The sequence below is a fragment of the Phyllobates terribilis genome, unplaced genomic scaffold (assembly GCF_046119375.1).
Source record: "Phyllobates terribilis strain yellow unplaced genomic scaffold, ASM4611937v1 Scaffold_283__1_contigs__length_2490627, whole genome shotgun sequence".
NCBI lineage: Eukaryota > Metazoa > Chordata > Amphibia > Anura > Dendrobatidae > Phyllobates > Phyllobates terribilis.
Window position 1 is genome coordinate 2,203,790 of NW_027363043.1, and position 23,864 is coordinate 2,227,653.

Here is a 23,864-nt window from a genome sequence, read left to right on the forward strand (position 1 = left end):
GGTCAACTCATGTGTTCGAGAGTTAACCATTCTCCGGCACAGCTTCTCCCTGTAGAGGAACAGCTTACTTTTCTCCTTCCACAGTTGCTTGGTCTCCTCCGGAGCATCTGGGTCAAGACGGGCATCGGCCTGGGTCAGCATTTCCTTCACCAAATGGACTGCGGGATCACTGTCTTGCGTCTCCGCCCAGTTGTAGTGGGGCAAGGGATTGAACGTCACGGAGCGCCTGTCCTTCACACGGTGGGAGTACAGGGTAATCCCATGATGGTGGAACGCAGGGAGCTCAACTTCTTCCAGATCTTCTGGATCTTCCCCTACGTCCGGTAAGTTCGGCATTCTAGACAGGGCATCCGCGTTGGCATTTGAGCGTCCTGCCCGGTATTTGATGGTGAATTCAAAGTTGGACAGGCGGGCCATCCATCTCTGCTCCAGGGCACCGAGCCTTGCAGTGTCCAGGTGTGTCAACGGGTTGTTATCCGTGTACACGGTGAATTTGGAGGAGGCAAGGTAATGCTCGAAACGTTCGGTCACTGCCCACACTACTGCCAGGAACTCCAGCTTGAATGAGCTATAATTCTCAGGGTTCCTCTCCGTGGGCCGTAGCTTTCGGCTGGCGTAAGCGATTACCCATTCTTTCCCTTGCTGGATCTGGGACAGTACGGCTCCTAGCCCGATGTTGCTTGCGTCCGTGTGGAGGATAAAGGGCTGGCTGTAGTCTGGATATGCCAGGATTTCATCCCCCGTCAGAGCCATCTTCAGCTGGCAGAAGGACTCCTCTTCCAGCTTTTCCCACCTAAAGGGCGGCTTCTGGTTTTTGGCTTTCCGAGATTGACCTATCAGGAGGTCCTGCATAGGGGCTGCCATTTTGGTGAAACCGGGAATGAATCTTCGGTAGTAGCCTACCAACCCGAGGAACTGCCGCACTTCCTTTATGCTGGAGGGTCTTGGCCAGTCCTTAATCACGGTGATCTTATCAGGGTCAGGAGCCACTCCGTCAGCACTCACCACGTGTCCCAGGTATTGCACCTTTGGTATCAGAAGGTGACACTTGGAGGGTTTCACCTTTAGGCCGTAGTTTCCAGAGCTTCGAACACTTCTGCCAGGTGTTTCAGGTGGTCCTCGTAGGTCTTGGAATAGACGATGACATCGTCCAGGTATAACAGGACCGTCTCGAAGTTCCAGTGTCCCAGACAGCATTCCATCAACCGTTGGAAGGTTCCTGGTGCGTTGCAGAGCCCGAACGGCATACAGTTAAATTCGCTGAGACCCATCGGGGTGGTGAATGCGGTCTTCTCCCGGTCCGCCTCTGCTACAGGAACCTGCCAGTACCCGCTAGTGAGATCCAAAGTAGAGAAGAAGTTAGCAGATTTTAATGCAGCTAAGGACTCTTCTATCCTTGGTAACGGGTACGCATCTTTGTGTGTGATACGGTTGACCTTCCTGTAATCTACACACATTCTCATGGTGTTGTCTTTCTTTTTCACTAAGTCTAGTGGAGCTGCCCAGGGGCTACAGCTGTCCCTGATTACCCCAGCCTCCTTCATGTCTCTAAGCATCCCCTTGGCGTGTTGGTAGTGTGCCGGGGGTACGGGTCGGTATCTCTCCTTTATGGGAGGATGGTCTCCCGTGGGGATGTGGTGTTCTACCCCCTTTACTCGCCCGAAGTCTAGCGGGTGTTTACTAAACACTCTCTCGTACTCTCGAACCACCCGATAGACTCCCTGTTTCTGGTGTGAGGGAGTGGAGTCAGTACCCAAATGCAGTTGCTGACACCAGTCCTCCATTGGTTTCTTAGAGCCGTTACCTTCCTCTGGTTGAGATGGAGGCAAGGGTTCCACGGCCTGTACAGAATTCTGGTTTATGGTGAACAATTTGGCTAGCGTGGCATACCGGGGCAGGTATACTTCTCTCTCCCCGATATTTATGATGCGAACGGGCACCCTCCCATGGCGTACATCGACCACCCCCCGTGCTGTCAAAATGGTGGGCCTACTGTCTGAGTAGACGGGTTCTACCATTGCTTGGTAGTCTCTACCTCTTAGACCAATAGCTGCCCGGCACCAAATCATCATCTCACTTTTTGGGGGCATGGCAATAGGGAACGGGTCACACATTCTCACGCTACCTATCTCACCACCAGATAGTTCCACTTGTTGCCGCTTCATCAGTGCCCGGATCTCTTTTTGGAGCACACGCTGCTGGCCGGAACTGGCGTTCTTGGCAACCTGCTGTAAAATGAGAATCACCCCTGCAAGACAATTTTCAATCACATTAGTTCCCAAGGTTATTCTAGGGTGACTCTCATGACGGTCTATGTCCACTATAATCAGTCCTTGTGCCGCCAGTTCGACTTTACCGATCTTAATGGTCACCTCTTTGAATCCCACCTGTGGCACGGGCTGACCATTGCTGGCGATGATACTCAGGTCGTCATCTGGGTAACGGGTTATGTCCGAGTCATTCCAGTACTGTTTAAAGAGCACGTACGGGATGGTGGTCACCTGTGACCCAGTGTCTAGTAGGGCACTCATAGGAATGCCATCCAGTACCACAGGCAAGATTGGACGTCCCCCTATGTATTTATCATGCCAGTTTGATGGGCCTGATGGTCTTATGCCTGGGGGTTGGCCCTCTACCCCAGGTTGTGCCCGTTTAAATGACAGTACCTTGCCACATGTCCGGGTTGATTGCAGCGGCGGCAGATGGGTCGTCCGTCCTCGTTGTATCTGTCGCTGGGTCTTCCTCTGGCCGGTGGGGTCCTCCTCAGTCGGCGCCACGGGACGTCCTCCAGTCCGGATGCCAGCTGGATCTTTCCTGGAGAAGAGACCTGTAAAGACTGCACAGTTCTGGTTAGCGCGGCAACGCTCTTAGTCAGCTCTTGGACCTGATGGTGCAGGTCTGTAGCCGGGTCACTGTTTAAAGCCTGCGCATCAGCTCCCACAGGCCCTGCAGACAAGGACGCCGTCTCCTGGTGGTAAGTGATAGCAGGAGGCCTGTGGGTCACAGCGCCACCTGGTGCCGGTTCTCAGAGCACCCGGATGGCTCTGTCCTTGAACTGTGCAAAGTCCAGGTCAGGGTCCTGTAAGGCCATTGCCCGCAACTGGGTTCGGTGGGCATTGCACAGTAGACCCTCAATAAATTGTTCAGTCAACAGCTTGTCTTCATTTCCCACGCTGTCAGGGTCTGCCTGTTTAATGGCTCTCAGGGCCTCTTGTAGGTTTAGAGCATAGTCTCTCAGGCTATGTGCCCACGTTGCATTTATGAAGCAGAAAATTTCTGCAACATTTCTGCATGTCCCTTGCCAGAAAATCGCGTGCGTTTTTTGGTCGCGTTTTTGACGCGTTTTTGACGCGTTTTTGTATGCGGATTTTACATGCGTTTTTGTAAGCTTATTTCATGCGTTTTTGAGCACAAATAAAGTTATTGAAAAAAAAAAAAAAAAAGATGGAAATCCTGATGTCATTTCCTAGTTCAACCCCTCTTCACCATTTTGTTTTTTGCAAAAGACAGTATGCCACAGGAATTGCAGCCCCTGCGGGTCAGCAGACCATGCCTAAACCTTCTGCTAATGACTTGCTTAAATCTCCTGCACTACAACGTTGAGCAGGTTATATAAACTAAGTTTTTTTGGGGTACATTATTTTTATGTAGTGTGTGTACTAACCTATTATTGTTCTATAGGAGCGTTTAAGGAGGAGAAGACGACCAAAAAAAATTTGGGTGCACCCTATCTTGCAGGAGCGGACGGACAAGGGCCACTTTAATGTTCTCTACCAGGATTTAAGGAGGTAAGATATATGTGAAGAAAGTATAATGTCATCCGTCTATGCTGTTTTTTTAAGGTTTTGTTTGTATACTATGTTACAAAATTATCTTTTAATATTTTTTTTTTCTCTGTTTACTATAGTTTTCCTGAAAAATTTAAACAGTTCTGCCGTCTGAACATTATTGCATTTGATCGGCTGCTAAGCCTTATGTCTCCTGACCTGGACTTCCAAGACACTGTAATGCGAAGGGCCATCTCTGCTGAGGAAAGGCTGCTCATCACCTTGCGGTAAGTTGAATGTTGATTTATATGTACCTGGTTTTGTTCGCCACCCTGCGGTGATGGCTGGTGTACCTGGTTTTGTTACCCTGTGGTGATGGCTCCACTGTGTCTGTCTTTGTGTACATATTTTTGGCTTGACCATGAGATCACCATGCACAGAGATCAGATTGAAAAGGTCACTGATGTGTAAACTCTAGAGCAAACATCGTAGGCAAACACAGACACAAAGTCAAAACACATTATAAATTGATATGTGTGAACTCAAGAGAAAACAAAAGATGACCAAAAAAGATTGAAAATGTGGAGCCCCCCCCCCCAAAAAAAAAAAACGAGCCCATTGTTGGAATAGTTTTTTGTAATAAAGACCTTAATTTTTTAAAAGATGAATTAATAATGGATAATTACTGTTGGCTTGTATTTCTTTTTATGGCTTTTCTAATTATCTATTTTTCCTTTTCAGATTTTTGGCCACAGGAGAGAGCTATACATCACTGCACCTCCAATTTAGGGTTGGTAAATCCACCATTTCCAGAATTGTGAGGTGCACATGTACCGTCATCTGGCAGAAGTTGCAGCCCATCGTGATGCCTTCTCCAACCGAGGAGACTTGGCTGCAGGTCGCAGCAGGCTTTCAAACTGTGGCCAATTTCCCAAACTGCATTGGTGCTGTCGATGGCAAACATGTGAGAGTTCAGCAGCCACCACGATCAGGATCACGCTTCTTTAATTATAAGAAATTTTTTTCTGTGGTCCTGATGGCGGTTGCTGATGCACATTTCAAATTTGTTGCCATTGACGTTGGTGCTTATGGCAGTACTGGGGACTCTCGGGTGTTTAGATCATCACAGATTGGGCTGCAAATTCTTCAAGATGGCGTAACGCTCCCAGCCCCAAGACCTTTGCCGGGTTCCACACATCCAGTTCCTTTTGTGATGGTATCGGATGAGGCATTTCCCTTACAGACCAACCTGCTGCGCCCATACCCACGAAGGGCACTGAATGCCCGGCGGAGGATTTTCAATTATCGGCTGAGTCGTGCACGCAGATATGTGGAATGCACCTTCGGAATCATGTGTAGTCAGTGGAGGATCTTTCACACTGCCATCCAGTTGGATACGGAGACCGTTGACACTGTAATTAAGGCATGCTGTGTACTCCACAACTATGCTCGTGAGTACAGCACCGAGCAAGATGAGGAGTCACAGCTATCTGAATTAATTCCAGTTGTCAACTCCGGTCAGGGAAGGCCATCCAACTCTGGTGCCAGGGTGCGAGAAACCTTCGCTGACTACTTCATGAGTCCTGAAGGTGCCGTGCACTGGCAATACTCCTGTGCTGGTGTTGAGCAGCCTGACCAGCAGAGAAGATCTGATGAACAATAAAAGAAGAACTTCCTCCTTTTTTTTTAAAATAAAAATGTAAAAAAAAATGTTTTTAAAAAAAATAAATTTTGGTTAAACTTAAATTTGTCTAAAATATTTCTTGAATTGCAACCTTCTACATTTTGTTTTTCGACAATACGTCAACGCAAAAGTGAACAACCCACAAAGACCAGAGCCTGTAAATTGGCATTACTACCTAGAGCGCTATTCCCAAGTACTGTCTGCTAAAGTCAACCCTCACCATTGTTATTTGCTTGCGCTAAGAACAGAACTAGCAAATAACAGTGTTGAGAGTAGTATTCATCCAAAAAATAGTTGTGGTCCAAAATATCAAAGTATATTTCTAATTTAAAAACCACTGTATACAGCCGACCACATACGTAGATTAGTTTGAACAAATTTCAAAAATGTAGAGTTCCTCTGACCTGCGCTATGGTGAGCGCAGATCAGGGGAACACTTTTTCATTACAACCCAATCCAACCACATATACACTTGAAAAGAAAAATTAACAGATAGTTTAAATAATTTTTTTAATACGTAATATAGAATAACTGTAAAAAACTTTTTAAAAACACAAAACAACAAACTTCTAGAAAATTTAATCGGACAAACATTGCCCATAACTTGGGAAAAAATTACACACTGTGTACAGCACACCTGTCCTCTAATCAGTTTTGGGCCCTAAAATACGGGCAGCACCTGTAGGTTGTTTAATTATATAAAAAGAAAGACCTTTTCTTACAGTCCCCTACGCCTGATGCCTGGTATAGGTGACCATAAGAAAAGGTCTTTGTTAATTGTCTGATTCTCTAAAACATTGTGTATCTATCGACCTACAGGTGCTGTCTGTATTTGCTAGGGTCCAAAAATGCTGACAGGGAGGGGTAAAATTTTTTAACTACAAGTTTTGAAGGTCTTCTTCAAAGCTGTACCCAGGAAACATTTCTTGAGAAAAAGTAGAGTTGGGGGATGGTCCTCTGATAAATGATGATGCACCATGAGCCATTTGCCGACCATAACTTGGTTGCATATCTTCTGGACGGTATGCTGCAGCAACCTGCCCAAAACGCTGGGTTGCAGCTGCTGGTCGTGGTGGAGGCACACTGGGTTTGAAACAATTAAATATTCCGCATACTACGGCTGGGGGCGAGGGCATAACTGCTGCCTCTTCAATTGCCATGACCATAGCGCCTGCTGCAGTCATGTACATGTTCTGCCTATCTCGTGGCAGAGATCTGATGCGGGCAGCTTGGGCTGAGCAAAATTTATCGATGGCATCTTCCTGGGATGCCCTTTCCACAAGGCTGAGGGTTCGATTTGTGAGTGCTTCAAGCACAATAGTCCCACCCCCGTGGCTTTTGGCCTTTTTTTTGCCCGCCCTTCTCGATGCCACGAGATGAGCAGAACCAGACCCCCTCCCAGTGGGCCTCAACACATCACCAGCAGAGCTTCCAGCGTCACTTGGAGCAGGAGCAGGAGAATCAGTCACCAAACCCGTCCCGATGTCCGCTGGATTGGACAAAGAATGTGAGGGACAACCAGATGCTGAAGATGCCGAAGCAGATGGATCCGGTGAGGAAAGCTGGAAAAAGTCCTCGGATTCCTCCTCTGCTTGCTCTGTGTTTGTGTCCTCTTCTGCTGTTGGGGCCATGATGTTTCCTTCAGTTCTGTATATAATAAAAGGTAAATCCCAATGTAAATACAACATTTTTGGAAACATTTCAATTAATATGTTTTGGGAATTTACCTCCGCAAACTCCTACTGGTTAGTATGAAGGCCAGCTCGTCCGCAAAAGGAAATTTTCTTTTTTTGGGTGATGAGCCACTTTGCACCGACTGGTGATACTTCACCAGCCGGTCGGTGACCGATCTCCACCGATTTTTAATATCATACACTGCAATGACACAACCAAAACAATTTATGAACTGCTTTCACACCAAAAAGTGCAATTATAAATAGATATAAAAATAAGTGTAAAAATCAAAACTTACTAATTTCCTCTTGGGCATCACGTTCAGCATTCACCCACTGGGGATACATTTGGCTCAACACAGAGGCCCAGGCGTCTTTTTTCTTCTGCTTGTCTTTGTAGTCAGGACTAGCTCGGTCCCATATTTCGGGATATTTTTCAATCTACAGTGAATAATAACGTGTGTGAATATTATTTTAAAAACAAAATGGAGCAATAAAAGATTAACCCCAAAAAAAAAATTAAATAAACATATGGAGATATGTACGCACACACACCAACACTAACCCCTCACCTATATTGTACGGTTCTTTCACACGTCAATCTCCGGGACGAGTGTTGATGCCATTTTCCACACACAGCGGAGACCCACACACAGACCCATTGCAAAGCATGCTCGGTCACACTTATCTGTACTAACGTGGATATGTGGACGTGAGAAATCAACCTTACAGCGTATGCAGGAGCTTTCAGTGAATGAACCTACATACACTGTACAATAATCTTTCACTTTAATAAAATCTTTTAACCAAAAAAAATAAGTGGGCTCACGCATAGCTTTAATAAATAGCAAAGGGAAAGCAGACGGTTGTTGGCTGATGTTATAGTCTGTGAAGTAGCCAATAACCATGGACCCTTCCTTTGCTATTAATACCAGGCCGCAGCAGTTAGCTTAGCCTTTACTGGCTACTATATAGGAAGCCCCCCCCCCAAAAAAAAGTGACATGGGGTCCCCCTATAAATTGTAGCCAGCAAAGCCTAGCCACTTTGCCTTTTCTGGCTACTATTTATGAAGACCCCCCCCAAAAAAAAGTGACATGGGGTCCCCCTATAAATTGTAGCCAGCAAAGGCTAGCCGCTTTGCCTTTTCTGGCCACTATATAAGAAGACCCCCCCAAAAAAAGTGACATGGGGTCCCCCTATAAATTGTAGCCAGCAAAGGCTAGCCGCTTTGCCTTTTCTGGCCACTATATAAGAAGACCCCCCCAAAAAAAGTGACATGGGGTCCCCCTATAAATTGTAGCCAGCAAAGGCTAGCCGCTTTGCCTTTTCTGGCCACTATATAAGAAGACCCCCCCCAAAAAAATGACATGGGGTCCCCCTATAAATTGTAGCCAGCAAAGGCTAGCCACTTTGCCTTTTCTGGCTACTATTTATGAAGACCCCCCCCAAAAAAATGACATGGGGTCCCCCTATAAATTGTAGCCAGCAAAGGCTAGCCGCTTTGCCTTTTCTGGCCACTATATAAGAAGACCCCCCCAAAAAAAATTACATGGGGTCCCCCTATAAATTGTAGCCAGCAAAGGCTAGCCGCTTTGCCTTTTCTGGCCACTATATAAGAAGACCCCCCCCCAAAAAATGACATGGGGTCCCCCTATAAATTGTAGCCAGCAAAGGCTAGCCACTTTGCCTTTTCTGGCTACTATTTATGAAGACCCCCCCAAAAAAAATGACATGGGGTCCCCCTATAAATTGTAGCCAGCAAAGGCTAGCCGCTTTGCCTTTTCTGGCCACTATATAAGAAGACCCCCCCCAAAAAATGACATGGGGTCCCCCTATAAATTGTAGCCAGCAAAGGCTAGCCACTTTGCCTTTTCTGGCTACTATTTATGAAGACCCCCCCCAAAAAAAATGACATGGGGTCCCCCTATAAATTGTAGCCAGCAAAGGCTAGCCGCTTTGCCTTTTCTGGCCACTATATAAGAAGACCCCCCCAAAAAAAATTACATGGGGTCCCCCTATAAATTGTAGCCAGCAAAGGCTAGCCACTTTGCCTTTTCTGGCTACTATTTATGAAGACCCCCCCAAAAAAAATGACATGGGGTCCCCCTATAAATTGTAGCCAGCAAAGGCTAGGCGGACAGCTGCGACCTGATATTAATAGCCTAGAAAGGGGCCATGGTTATAGGCCCCCTCCCAGGCTATAATATCAGCCCTCAGCTGCCCCAGATTTGGCGCATCATATTTGTGCGCCAAATCTGGCACTTAGCCTCGCTCTTCCACGCTGCCCTGGTGCGGTGGCAGGGGGTAATAGTGGTGGGGTTCATGTCAGCGCCAGCTGACATGAAGCCCAGGTTAGTAATGATGGGCGTCAATAAGACACCCCCATTACTAACCTACAAAGTGTTAAAAAGAAAAAAGACAAACACCCAGAAAAAAATAATTTATTTGAAATAAAACACAATTTTATTTAATTCTAATTTTACTAAAAAAAAAAAAAATAGTTACCTGTCCACGTTCCTGCGCTGATCTCCCATGCACAGCTGTCACATCTGGAGATGTGACAGCTGTCATGGCTGCTGTAAGCTCACACTGCCGGGAACACGTCCGCTCCCAGCAGCATGAGCCCCTGACTGAGGTCACCGGAGTGCATTCAGTCAGCGCTGCTCCGGTGACCTCCTTTACAGCCCTGTTGTACCGTGGGAATTTCTCACGATACAGCGGGGCCGTAAAGCAGATCACCGGAGCAGCGCTGCCTGAACTCCGGCGAACCCGTTCATTCTAGCGGCGGCAGCGGTTCAGAGCGGTCACATTCTATGTGGCTGCTCTGAACTGGAGATCTTCGTGGGACACTCGTGGACTGCTATGGAGGGGTAAGGATAAGGTTGTGGTTTATTATTTTATATTTTATTACAGGAGATCGATGGCTTCGGGGAATTAGGTGTCTAGGTGAGTATAGGTGTATTTTTTTATTTTTTACTTTATTTTAGGGGCGATCGGCGGGGACAGGTAATGTATGAACTAATTTATTTTAGGTAACCACTGGCCACCAATGAAAAAAAAGGGGGCAGTAGATTACATATTATTGGGGCCAATAAAAAAAAAACTTTAATAATGATAGCACCCCCCCCCAAAAAAAAAAAAATAGGGGGGGGGGGATAGGGTCAATAATATATGGAGGCACATATGGGGGCTATTAAATTTAATTTTGGGGCACATTTTACAGCAGGATCAGTCTGATGGGAACTACTGCTCCCATCGAGCTGATCCTGCTGGCAGGAGTGGACGGGGGACAGACATAGGCCGATGGGAGTAGTAGTGTCACATCGGCCTATGTCTGCCTGCTGACACCCGCGCACACAGACCCCACACAGACCCCACACAGACACATACAGACCCCACACAGACACATACAGACCACATACACACCACACAGACACATACAGACACTTACCACACTAATCATGAATCCCACGTTGACATTCATCCGCTTGTACCATCCCACGTTAGCAGCCATGATCCTGAGAGACGGGAATATTATGGGATTCTCGTCTTCCTGGATTATGGGATGCTCATGGGATGGATGGATGGAACGCCCAATTGTGACGTCACTTCCTATTTGCTGCGGTTTTGAGGTACAAGACCGCAGCAAATGCGCTTCACTTCCGCAATTATTTTTACATATTTGCGGATTTGAAGCGGCCCAATGCAAGTCAATGGCGGCGATTACGCCGCGCTTCCGCAAAATTAAATGACATGCTGCGGATTTTTCCGCGGAGCATAAACGCAGCGGAAAAAACCGCAGCGTGGGCATTGACAGTGCGGCTTCTCATTGAGGACCATGGGGGGCGGATTACCAAGCATTTTTTGAGCGTTTATGCTGCGGAAATTCCGCAGCATATACGCTTGAAAAATGCTACGTGGGCACACAGCCTCATACTCTCATGTGCCCGCTGTTTACACCCGTAAAATCTGAGCTTTATTTCGGCTGAGGTGCGGGTATCAAATGTGTCTTTCAGCCGGGCTAGTATTTCTCTGACAGTCCTCTTCCTCCCAGGTGGCCAGGACTTTACCTCCCTTTGGGCTGCCCCGATTAATTGGGCCACCAGGATGCTCACTTTTTGCTCTTCTGTGAGGGGGTACACCTGGAAGAGGCTATCCAGTCTTTCTCTAAAGTCATTTAGAGTATGTGACTCCCCTGAGTACTGGGGTAGCCAGGTTGCCCCCGGGATATAGGGCATGGTGAATGGCATGACTGCTGCAGCGGTTGCGCTGGCGGTGGCTGTGGCAGTGGAGCTCCCCTCGGTATCCGGCATCCTCCTCCCCCCTAGTGGACCGTGGCCTACCTTGCGATGCTCTTCTTCCGTAGGCCGCGGCTCCGCAGTCGATCGTCGGGGTTGAGGACCTGGCGTCGCGCTCCGATGACGTCAGCGTCGCTCTTCCTCCCTTCCAGGACCTTGCGCAGCTCAGAGCGTGGGGCGGAGCTTCGGATCTCGCGCGCTTTCGGCGTCCACGCCCTTCTTCTTCCCCTGCGGCATCCCGAAGATGGCGTCCGAAGGCGGGAAGCAGCTGCGGATGGCGGGAAGAAGGCAGAAGACGGCGGGAAATGGTCCAAGATGGCGTCTGATGGCGGGAATCGGCTCCGGATGGCGGGAAACGACTCCGGACGGCGGGAAACTTCACCACAGGTAAGTATAAAAGTCTCTTTTTCAGGCACGCAGTAGCCGGTGGTTGCGGGCACGAAATCCTGCCGACTACGCCAAAGTTGACGCGCCCTCTGGGCCTGTGCTGTGAGGGGGATACCCGGAGCCGGATCGCTGGGATGCTGGGGGTTGTAGTCTCCGTGTGGCGGTGACCCGGTCCGTGCCCAGGGTGGTCAAACCAGTGGCAGTCTATTTGTATTGTAATAAGTGTCCGACTACGCCACCCGTGGATTGCGGTCAGTGGGGACCGCCGCTGCGCTGCAGACCGCTGAGGCTGATGTTGTTTGCGCAGCTGAGTATGGGATGACTCCCCACGGGAGAAGTATTGCCTCAGGGCAGCTAATGTGGATGATGATGGGAGTGATGGTGTGAGGGTCCCAGTGCTAATGGTGCTGGAGCGGCAAGGAATCACAGAGACGTGAGGTGAGGTTCAGGGTCTTTACTGATGGTACAAGGCAGACCCTCCCGGGAGTACTGGTTAGTATAAGGGGCCTGGTCAGTCTGCGAGCAAGCAGGAGTTCCCCTGGCCAGGTGGAGTTGTAGGCCTCCCCGTTTATCTGCACTCTTCCTGGCTACCTTGCTGTCAGCGGTTACAAGTAGCCCACGTCCCTGAGTATACCGTGTGGTGCTCACCCGTATGGCTGGTGACTTGGGGCCTTCTGTTAGCCTCCGCTCCTGGATGGCGGCGCTGGTCCCTTCTTTGTGACTGAGCCTCCGGGCTTCTATGGCCAGAGGACCTGGAATCCCCTGCCGGCTGGTTTCTGCTGCTGGGTATATTTCAGTCCCCACAGCCTCGGACTCCTGTGTCCAGTTTTAGTAACTTCAGCCAGGGCGAGCTATATCTCTGCTCACAGCCCCTGGCCTTCAGCTGCTGCTCCTACAGAGCTCCTGTTCTTGCTTTCCCTGTGTATGGAACTTCACTCCAGGCTCTGACTGCTCTGCTTGTTCTGCAGGCTCTGTCTCTGTCTGCAGCTTCACTCCCTAATCCCGCCCCAGACCCAGTTTATAAGGGCAGATTCCTCCCCTCCCAGGTCTGGGCGGACCGTGTTGCATGCTTAGGGCTCCTGACCAGAGAAACCTCCCACTTGCTCTCAGACATAATATCTCTATTACTGTGGCAACCAGACCCCTGGGATGTCACACATACATAACCACAGTCTTTTCCTTCACAAGGACTCAAAAGTACACAGCATCCTTTATCCTGCATGGAGATGGAGGGGGGGAGGGTTTGATGAGGGACATTATCCTTGTGACATGATTCCTTTCAGTCTTATCTTTCTGCCCGATAATACTCTGCACTGTTAGTTCATGGCGTCTATCTGACTTGTGTTTAGCTTCCCTCCTGACCTGAATTCTATTTACTTGCCTTCTGTGAGATACAGATTTCACACCACCTTTCTCTTCCACTCCAGCCAGAAAGTAAACAACTTCCCCACAATCCCCCTGGGGCACTGCTAAACACTCCCTGTCTCTTATGACTCTGTTAACCCCTATAGTTGCTGAATGCTTCTGGAGCACAACACTTACTGTCTCCTGTGCTTGTGTTACTTCTAATAGTTGCTGGATGCTTTTGAAGCAACAGCACTACTTCTGCATGTCACACTCTTCCCTCCTTTTTGAATGTCGTCCTCGACATTAGTCTTAATTGGTCAATCTGACCAATTCTGAGACAGTGGTGAAAGTTGAATAACTTTATATACAAATTGGCATTGTCCAATTGGTATAACATTCATAAACATTGATAACAACCTATTCTTACGACCTTTTTCTTGTAGGATGCCTGTAAGAAATAAACAATTAATACAATTAAAACAATCAGCATCTCTTCAGCTGGAGCTTTTCAAACGTCATCAACCAGCTCTCTCTAACTAGGCTTTAACAGTTCTTTATTTCTACTAAGTCTTTTAAGGAAAATCAAAGCATGAAAACAAGTCTTTCCACTACTACAGTATCTTCCATACTGCTTCTCGGTGGTGAATACCACTCAAGTGGGCTTACCTGGTCCGCAGCCAGAGATACTTGTTTCTAGTTGACAGTCCTTGGCACTTGACTTGGTTCACCAAGTGTCTCATACGTCAGCATCACGGGCCTCCTCACTTCTCGAGTCGACATCCTCCTTGTGAGTTGTTCCTCAGACACCCGGGGTTCTTAGGTCACAGGAATTTCTTCCTCCGCACTCCTTTCCCATGCTTCCTCAGATGCTCTTGGACCTGCCTATGTAAGTTCCTGTACTTCTCCTAAATCGCTTGTTTCCGCACGATCTGGTAATTCCACTCCTCATGAGTGTCGATCGTTCTCTTCAGGGGCCGGTGTTCGATCATCAGATCTGAATTGGACTTCATCTGTACTCCTTGGAACGAACTCTGGAACCTCAGGACTTAATTCACTTTCCTGAGGACGGTACATCCCTCTCCTTGCCGGTCCGAGAAATACAACGGTGTGTTCTTCTCCATCGAAACTTTCAAGGTCACTATCCACCTCCGGAGCTTCAGTCTGTGGTGGTCCCTTAGTTGATCGCGGACCATGTCAGTCTACTTCTGGGAAGTCTTGTTGTGGTGGGAGATAATCACAGGGTAATAGTAAATTCCAGTGGACTATTCTGTTTTTCTTTTCTCCCGTTTCCAATCGGATTTCATACACTGAGCTGTCATCAGCTTTCCTCCTTACGACCACATACACCTTGTCTTCCCAGTACGAACTAAGTTTTTCTGGACCACCTTTCTCACGTACGTTCTTGACCAGCACCCGGCTTCCCGGTGCCAATTCTGCTCCATAACATTTTTGATCATAGTACTCCTTACAAAAGGCTCTGTCCTTGCGTAACCACTTTGGACGCTATGTTGTATGCCTCTGCCATCCGTTCCTTCCATTTCCGAACGTACTCCGGATATGTTCTGTAAGTCTCTTACACCGGAGTTTCGAACATGATGTCGATTGGCAGTCTTGGCGATCGTCCATACAATATGAAAAAGGGTGAGTAACCCGTTGCATCGCTCTTTGTACAGTTATAGGCATGTACCACTTTTGACAGAGAACTCTTCCAGTTTTTCTTCTCATCAGCTGCTAAAGTGCGCAACATCGACAATAATGTCCGGTTAAAACATTCCACTTGTCCATTACCCTCTGGGTGATAGGGCGTTGTGTGGGATCTCTGAATTCTACAGTACTTTCCTAGCTTGTCAAAGAGCTGGTTCTCAAATTCTCTTCCTTGGTCGTGGTATAACCTCGTAAGGAACCCAAACCTCAAAACAAAATCATTGAAGATCTTCTCTGCCGCTGTTCGACCCGATTTATTGGTGGTGGCATATGCTTGAGCAAATCGAGTGAAATGGTCCATCACCACCAAGATGTATTCGTAACCACCCTTGCACATCTCGAGATGTAGAAAGTCTATTGAGACCATCTCAAACAGGTATGTAGTTTGGATGTTGCCATTAGGTGCCCGGGTTGATGTGTTGGGACGTTTATCTTCCAGACACCAACACTCCCTGGTCACGTACGTCTCAATATCTCTCTGCATGTACGGCGAGAAGAAATGTTCACGGATCAAATTTGTTGTCCTTTCCACTCCCAGGTGTCCCATGTTTTCATGGAGCTCTTTGAAGACCAACCTACGGAATACTCTGGGTAGTACCAACTGCCGGTTTTGTCCTCCTTTACGATACAGGATACCATCTTCACTGAGGTAGAGCTTCGTCCATTCTGTAATTAAAACAGATACTGCTGGTGACTCATTGTCGCTTTCCTGTTTACTTGCAAATCGATTTTGATCCACATAAAGTAGTATTCTACCAATTATCTGATCTTCCCGTTGTGCTCTACGGATTTTCCCTTTTGGTAGTTGTTGAATAGACAAGGGGTGATCTTGTTCTCTCGCTTTTATGGTGGTCAACGGACACCACAATGGTGTATCTTCCTCCTGATAAGCTTGTATAGTAGTGCTCTGAATTGCTTCTGTCATGGTTCCACTCCTCACTGTGTGTGGGACGCAGCTGCTCACAGCTCAGCCGTCCAATCTTGTACAGGGGCGTGCTGGAGCTGTCAGTACTGTGATTGACAGCTCGACCGTCAAATGTGGTACAGGGGCATGCAATAGCTCAGTGTGGTGATTGACAGCTCGGCTGTCCAATCTTAGAGTGGGAAGCACTGGCCATCTTCAGGTGTTCATTATCCCAGGTTAATGTCTAGCTACTTAACTGAGCTGTTTGTCACAGATCTCTGCCAGACGTACATTCAGCTAGTGTGTGGTTTGTTCTCTGTGCCTTCTTCTGTTTATTGATCTTCTACTGCCTGACCTTGGACCTTGTTCTGACCATCTGTCTGTTTAACCCCTTCTGCTCTGATCTGCTGTCCTCGTGGAATTCTGACCAATGGTATGTTACCTGACTAAGCCTTTGCCTCTTCCCTCTGTTTATGACGTACTGTCCTGGCTTTGACTCCAGTCTCCTTGACTATCCCGTCTCACGGCCTGGCCGTGAAAAGTGACTCAGCGTCACATTATGTCTGGCCCATACGTTTTTCTTTTTCGCCAGTATGGAGACTGTCCACACTTTCTGTGATCAGGTGGCGAATCTGAAGCAGATGACTCAGGATCTGGCTAAGGAATGCCACAGTCTGGAGTTATCACAATGTCAGTTGCAGGGTCAGATAACTAATTTAATGAAGACCTCCCATAGCCCTCCACTGCCGGCAGTGGCTGTGACGTCAGTATCCTCTGATGTACAGTTGGTCTCTCCCGAACCTGTAATAGCCCTCCCTGATAAATTTTCTGGAGAGAAAGGCCAGTTTAGACTTTTTAGAGAGAGCTGTAGGTTATTTTTTACCCTGCTCCCCCGATCATCAGGGGAGGAGTTCCAGCGGTTGGGAATAATCATGTCCGTACTGTGAGGGGGCCCTCAGACCTGGGCATTTTCCTTGTCCCCACAAGCCCAGAACGGTTTTCTGTTGACGCCTTCTTTGACATTTTAGGACTAATATATGACGAACCCAACAGGATCCAGGTCGCTGAGGCTAAGATCACGAACCTGTCACAAGGGGGTCGCACAGCTGAGGACTACTGTACTGAGTTACGGCAGTGGTCCACTGCAGTTCTGTGGAATGATGCAGCTCTCAGGTGCCTGTTCCACAAAGGCCTTTCCGAAACCCTTAAGGACGGCCTGGTCCTGCATGATGCCCCTTGTTCTCTGGCGGAGGCCATGACCCAGGCCATACTAATGGACCATAGAATCCGTGAGAGACGGGATGAAGAGCAGGCTGCCCATTATTTTTCCCCGGAGCAGGTCCATTTACCGGAGGTGGAGCCATCAGAGATTAGAGTCGCCACTCTTCGTGTGGTAGAGAAAAAACATGGACAAGATCTTGGACGCTGTACTCTGTACTGTGGTCTCTCTGGACATTTTGTCAAGAATTGCCCTACTCCTCCTCAGGCTGGCAAACCAGCAGGAGAACGTTTGAGTCTGGGTGATGGAAAAGGAGGTCACCCAGACTCCCAGGTACCTTTTTCTTTCTCTACTAAAGTACTGATAAGTACTGTGTTATCCTTCGAGAACCAGGTGTTATCAACATTGGCGTTCATTGACTATGGGTCTGCTGCTAACTTTATTGATTCGGGACTGGTTCGGAAGTTAGGGTTAGGGACAGTTAGTTTAGAAAGACCCATGCAAATCTTCGCCCTTGACAAGACACCATTATCCCGGAATTTGGTCAAGAAGGCAACGGTGGATTTCACGCTTCAAGTAGGCGCTCTCCACTCTGAATGCATCTCATGTTTTGTATTGGATAATTTGCCTGCTGGGTTGGTACTGGGGCTTCCATGGCTGCAGATTCACAATCCTGTGATTGATTGGTGTCAGAGGGAGATTGTTAAATGGAGCTCCAATTGTTGCAAGAAATGTCTAAAAACTGTACAAATATGTTCCGCCAGTCTGAAGGGTCTGCCGGGGTACCTGAAGGACTTCGGAGATGTGTTCTCGGAGAAAGAGGCGGAGATACTACCTCCCCATCGTCCTTATGATTGTGCTATTGATCTTATGCCTTGTGCCAAATTGCCTAAAGCTCGCCTTTACAATTTGTCTGGGCCTGAACGGACCGCCATGAAAGAATATTATATTGAAAGATTACGGAAGGGTCATATCTGTCCTTCCTCCTCTCTGGTAGCTGCCGGATTTTTCTTCGTAAAATAGAAAGGTGGGGTCTCCGTCCTTGCCTCGATTTCCGAGAACTAAAGAAAATCACGGTTAAAAATACTTACCCACTTACACTCATTCTCGACCTATATAATCATCTTCTAGGGGCCAGGGTGTTTTCTAAACTTGATCTTAGAGGGGCTTACAATTCAATACGCGTCCGGGAGGGTGATGAGTGGAAAACGGCTGTTACGGATCCGGGTGGTGGAACCTCTGTGCTTTGATGCAAGGAGGGACCAGAGGGGCGTAACTAAGTGCCTACTCGAACCGACCCAGGTCACATGGCGGCTTAGTCAACTCCGTGAACCAAGGAGAGACTGGGCAGGTGAACCAGGTGACACTCTGGGACCGACCTTGTGTGAGAGCAGGTGACTCCCACGGGTCAGATGACAGGAGCTGACCGGTACAGCGGATGAGCACGGCAGGTAGCAGGCGGGTACGGCGGATAGCTAGTCAGGTACTCTGGGCAAATGAGCAGGTGGGTAAGGCAGATAGCCAGACAGGTACTCCGGGTAAACGAGCAGGCGGGTACAGCAGGTAACTTGGCAGGTGCTCCGGGTAGTCAGGCGGGCATGGCAGGTAATCTGGCAGGTGCTCCGGGTAGGCAGGCTGGCGGGCATGGCAGGTAACTGGCAGACTAGCGGGCACGGCTGATAGACAGACTGGCGGGCAGGACTGTAGACAGACTGGCGGGCAGGACTGTTAGACAGACTGGCTGGCAGGACTGTTAGACAGGCTGGCGGGCAGGGAACCTGAGGGCCGAGGAGAGTGTTAGCACACAATCAACAACCTTGCACAGGCACCTCCATTTTGGAGGAGGTGCTTAATATAGGGGCAGTCCTCCGGCCATTGGCCAGGGACTCTTTAGGATGCCGCACGGCCCCTTTAAAAGGGAGCGCGCGTGCGCACCCTAAGCACACGGCCTGGGAAGCTGCGTGCAGTGCGCGCCTTAGCAGTGGGAGAGCAGGAAGACACTGGGATCGCGACGGCGAGGGGAACGGCGTCTCTGCCCGGCAGGAGGCAGATACGCCGGTGCTACGACAGCGTTTCTAACGTCGTAGGGTCTGTTTGAAAACCTTGTCATACCATTTGGGTTGTCCAATGCATCTGCTATGTTTAAAAATCTTATGAATGATATTTTCTCTGTTTGCATTGGAAGATATGTTATGATTTACCTGGATGATGTTCTAATTTTCTGTCCAGACTTGGATTCTCATCAGGAACATGTCCGGGTTGTGTTACAAAGGTTAAGGGACAACTCCTTGTTTGCTAAATCAGAGAAATATGTTTTTTCTGTTCAGGAAATTTCATTCTTGGGGTTCATCTTGTCAACAGAAAGGTTTAAGATTGACCCTGGGGAGGTACAGGCCATAATTGACTGGGTTCAGCCTCGTGATCTTAAGGCTTTGCAACGAGTTCTGGGATTCGCCAACTATTATAGGAAATTTATCAAGGGTTTCTCTCAGATTGCTAAACCTCTTACTGACCTGACATGTAAGGGGACTAATCTCAAGGTATGCTCACTGAGTGCTATCAGGGGTTTTGAAAATTTACAAGAGTGTTTCATGTCTGCCCCCATTCTGATCCAACCAGATCTCCAAGAACCATTCATTGTAGAGGTGGATGCTTCGGAGGTCGGAGTACTGGTGGTTTTGTCGCAGGGGCCTAAAACTCTGACTAACTTGCGTCCATGTGCTTTTTTGTCTAAGAAATTTTCGCCGGCGGAAAGAAATTATGATGTTGGGAATCGTGAGTTACTTGCTATAAAATTAGCCTTTGAGGAATGGAGGCATTTTTTTGAGGTAGCGGTTCATCCAGTTACTGTGGTCACTGATCACAAGAATCTAGCCTATATTGAGTCAGCTAAAAGGTTAACTCCCAGACAGGCCAGATGGTCCTTGTTTTTCTCAACGTTTAATTTTTCGATTACATTCAGACCGGGGTCTAAGAATGTGAAAGCTGACATATTGTCTCGTAGCTTCGATCCAGTTTCTCCTCCAGAACCTCCATCCTCCATTAATTATTCCTCAGGGTATTGTGGTTTCTATGGTAACCTCAAAATTGGAGGAGGAGATCCGTAATGCCCAGTCATTAGCTCCCCCTGCTACTCCAGGGTCTAAATTATTTGTGCCTTTGTATCTAAAATTACATGTGTTACAGGAATTTTATGATTCCGTTTTCAGTGGTCATCCTGGGGTTACTGCTACACGGAAAGCCATTGCCAGACTTTTTGGTGGCTGTCCATGCATAATGATATCAAAGTTTTGTATCTGCTTGTGAGGTCTGTGCACACTCTAAAGTCAGTCAAAGCCGGCCGGGGAATTGGCTCAATTGCCAATTCCAGAAAGACCATGGACTCATTTGTCCATGGATTTCATCACAGATTTGCCTCTGTCTGATGGGAAAACTGCTATCTGGGCGGTAGTGTAGCATCGGCGTCTCTGCCTCCTGCCCGGCAGAGACGCCGTCACCTTTGCCGCCGCGGTCCTGCTCCGGTGTCTTCTGGCCTCCCTGCAGCTGCTGCTGGTGCACGCAGCCTCCCTGGCTCTGTGCTTAGGTCGTGCGTGCGCGCTCCCTCCCTCTTAAAGGGGCCGCGCGCGCTTTCCTAAAAAGTCCCCGGCCAATGGCCGGAGGACTTCCCCTATATAAGGCACCTCCTCCAATTTGGAGGTGCCCGTGCAAGGTTGTAGCTTTGTGTTTGATACTCTGCTTCAGCCCTCAGGTCCCGCTGCTAGCCTGACTACAAGTCCAGCCCGACAGCCAGACTACAAGTCCAGCCCGCCAGCCTGACTACAAGTCCAGCCCGCCAGCCTGACTACAAGTCCAGTCCGCCAACCTGACTTTAAGTCCAGTCCGTCTGCTTGTCTACTCTCCAGCCCGACAGTCTGTCTACAGTCCCGTCCGCCAGTCTGTCTATGGGCTCTGTCCGCCTGCTTACCTGGAAGCACCTGCCCGTTACCTGCCGTGCCTACCAGCCAGCCTACCTGGAGGCTCCTGCCTGTTACCTGCCGTGCCTGCCAGCTCGCTTACCTAGAAGCACCTGCCTGTTACCTGCCGTGCCTACCAGCCCGCTTACCTAGAAGCACCTACCTGTTATCAGCCGAGCCTACCGTCCCGCCTACCTGGAGGCTCCTGCTTGTTACCTGCCGTGCCTGCCCGTCCGTTTGCCCGGGTCACCCGTAAGCCTGCCTGCCGTGCTCATCTGCTGTACCGATCAGTCCCTGCCTTCTGACCCGTGAGAGTCACCTGCTCTCATTCAAGGTCAGTCCCCAGAGTAGCACCTGGTCCCTCTGCTCGGTCCTTCCCTGGTCACGGAGTCAATTGAGCCGCCGTACGGCCTTGGTCGGTCCGAGTTGATACCTAGTTACGCCTCTCTGGTCCCTCCTTGCACTGCAGCACAGAGGTGCCACCACCCGGATCCGTAACAGTTTGCACGGGCCATGGAACCCGGTGGCCCCCAGGCCCCTTCGCTTGCTGACCTGTACCAGGAGGTTTCTCGTCAGAGATCCCAACAGGAAACCATCCTGACCTACCTGCGGTCTGTCAACACTCGCCTGGACACGCTGCCTGTCCCACCTGTGTCCGCCTCAAGTCGAGCGTCACCCACTCTGGCAGCGCCGCAACCTACCAATACCACGGCATCCAGCTTAGGACCCCGGCTTTCTGCGCCTCCTCATTTTGGAGGTGACCCCGTCCTATGTCGGGGCTTTCTGAACCAGTGCACACTGCACTTTGAACTTCTGCCACATCAGTTTCCCTCCGACCGGGCCAAGGTGGCGTTCATCATGTCTCACCTCACCAGGGAAGCATTGGCATGGCTAAACCCTCTATGGGAGAGAGGGGATTCCCTGGTGTCCGATCTTCCGGCCTTCCTAACTGCCTTCCAGAAGGTCTTCGATGAACCCGGACGAAGGATCTCTACTGCCTCCTCATTGCTACCTCTCCGCCAAGGGAGTCTCACCGTGGCCCAGTATGCCATACGGTTCCATACCCTCACTTCTGAGCTTGCCTGGGACAACGAGGCCCTGGTGTCCACCTTCTGGGAGGGCTTTTCCGGTCGGATTAAGGACGAGTTAGCCGGCCGGGACGTTCCTACCACCCTGGATGACCTGGTGTCGCTAGAAACCCGAATTGATCGCCGTTTCCTAGAACATGCTAAGGAGACTACCCGGGAGAGAAGATTTCCTTGTCTTGCTCCTGCTTTCCAGAAACCGGTCTCTCAATCAACAGCTCCCCGGGCACGCTCGCCCAAACCTATGCAGATCGACCAGACCAAGGTGGTCAAATCTCGCCAAGAGACACGCCGAGCCGAGGGGAGCTGTTTCTACTGTGGTAGTAAGGAGCACCTGATCCGTTCCTGCCCGGTGAAGCCGGGAAACTCCAGTGTCTAGGACCACTCGAAGAGGTCGTCCTAGGCAAAAGTAAATCCTCTCCGTTCTTGACTTTATCCGTCTCTATCTCCTGTGGAGAGAACCGCTTCTTCGAAACCGCACATCTGGATTCCGGAGCCGCTGGGAATCTCGTATCCCAGTCCCTTGTAGAGAAGTATCAGATTCCTACCAAACCTCTGGCCGAACCATTGGCAGTCACTTCCGTGGATGGAAGACTCCTTCCGGTGACCATCTTGCTCATCACTGAGCCTGTAACCCTGCAGGTGGGAATGCTGCACTCAGAGAGGATTTCCTTCCATGTGCTTTCCGGACTCTCTCACCCCCTTTTGCTAGGTCTACCCTGGCTACAGAAACATGAACCCGTTCTGAATTGGCAATCCGGTGAGGTGCTCCAATGGGGGCAGGATTGCCATGAGATCTGTCTGATTCCGGTTTGGCCGGCTCGACCCCAATTGACTCCGATTAATTTACCCGGTCTTCCGGCACCCTACTGGTCCTATGCTGATGTCTTCGACAAGAAGGAGGTAGAGACTCTGCCACCCCATAGGCCATATGATTGCCCTATCGACCTGATACCCGGTGCCACTCCACCCCGTGGGCGTATCTACCTGTTGTCGTTGGCCGAAACTCGGGCCATGTCGGAGTACATCGAAGAAAATCTGGCTAGGGGTTTCATCCGGAAATCTTCCTCCCCGGCTGGAGCCGGATTCTTCTTCGTTAAAAAGAAAGACGGTTCGCTACGTCCATTTATCGATTATAGAGGACTCAACCAAATCACTGTCAAAAACAAATACCCCCTGCCGCTCATCTTTGAGCTGTTCGACCGCCTTAAAGGCGCGAAGATCTTCACCAAGCTCGATCTTCATGGGGCGTATAACCTGGTCCGGATCCACCAAGGAGACGAGTGGAAGATGGAAGTCAATACCCAGGACGGTCACTATGAATTCGGTGTGATGCCCTTCGGTCTCTGTAATGCTCCCGCCGTCTTCCAAGAATTAGTTAATGACATCTTCCGTGACCTCTTATATTCTTGCGTGGTGGTGTACCTGGACGACATCTTGGTCTTCTCTCCGGATCTTCCCTCACATCGTCAGGTCCTGCTTAGGCTCAGGCAGAATCACCTATATGCAAAATTTGAGAAGTGCCTCTTCGAGCAGTCCTCTCTTCCGTTCCTGGGCTATATTATCTCTAAGACAGGTCTACGGATGGACCCCGAGGAGGTCTCTGCCATCTTAAAGTGGCCCCGTCCGGAGGGGTTGAAGGCGATTCAATGATTCCTAGGCTTCTCCAACTACTACCATCACTTCATCCCACATTTCTCTTCCCTGACTGCTCCCATCTCTGTGCTCACCCGAAAGGTAGCAAATCCTAAGGAATGGCCGTCCGAAGCGGAGGAGGCCTTCCTCTCCTTAAAACAAGCCTTCTCTTCTGCCCCTGTGCTGCACCGTCCGGATAGCAACTCC

General features: G+C 49.3%; 1 protein-coding gene across 1 annotated transcript in view; it reads right to left on the reverse strand.

Annotated features, from left to right (window-relative positions):
- Nucleotides 1–6,193: 6,193 nt before the first annotated feature.
- LOC141220356 (uncharacterized) overlaps nt 6,194–23,864 on the reverse strand; it is a 140,622-nt gene continuing 122,951 nt past the window's right edge. Inside the window, exons 2-4 of the mRNA XM_073666283.1 lie at nt 7,424–7,565; nt 7,179–7,326; nt 6,194–7,098 (exon numbers count right to left, since the gene is read on the reverse strand). Of these exons, the coding sequence (XP_073522384.1) occupies nt 6,330–7,098; nt 7,179–7,326; nt 7,424–7,565 (1,059 nt within the window). The 3' untranslated portion in view covers nt 6,194–6,329. The remainder of the gene's footprint in view (nt 7,099–7,178; nt 7,327–7,423; nt 7,566–23,864) is intronic.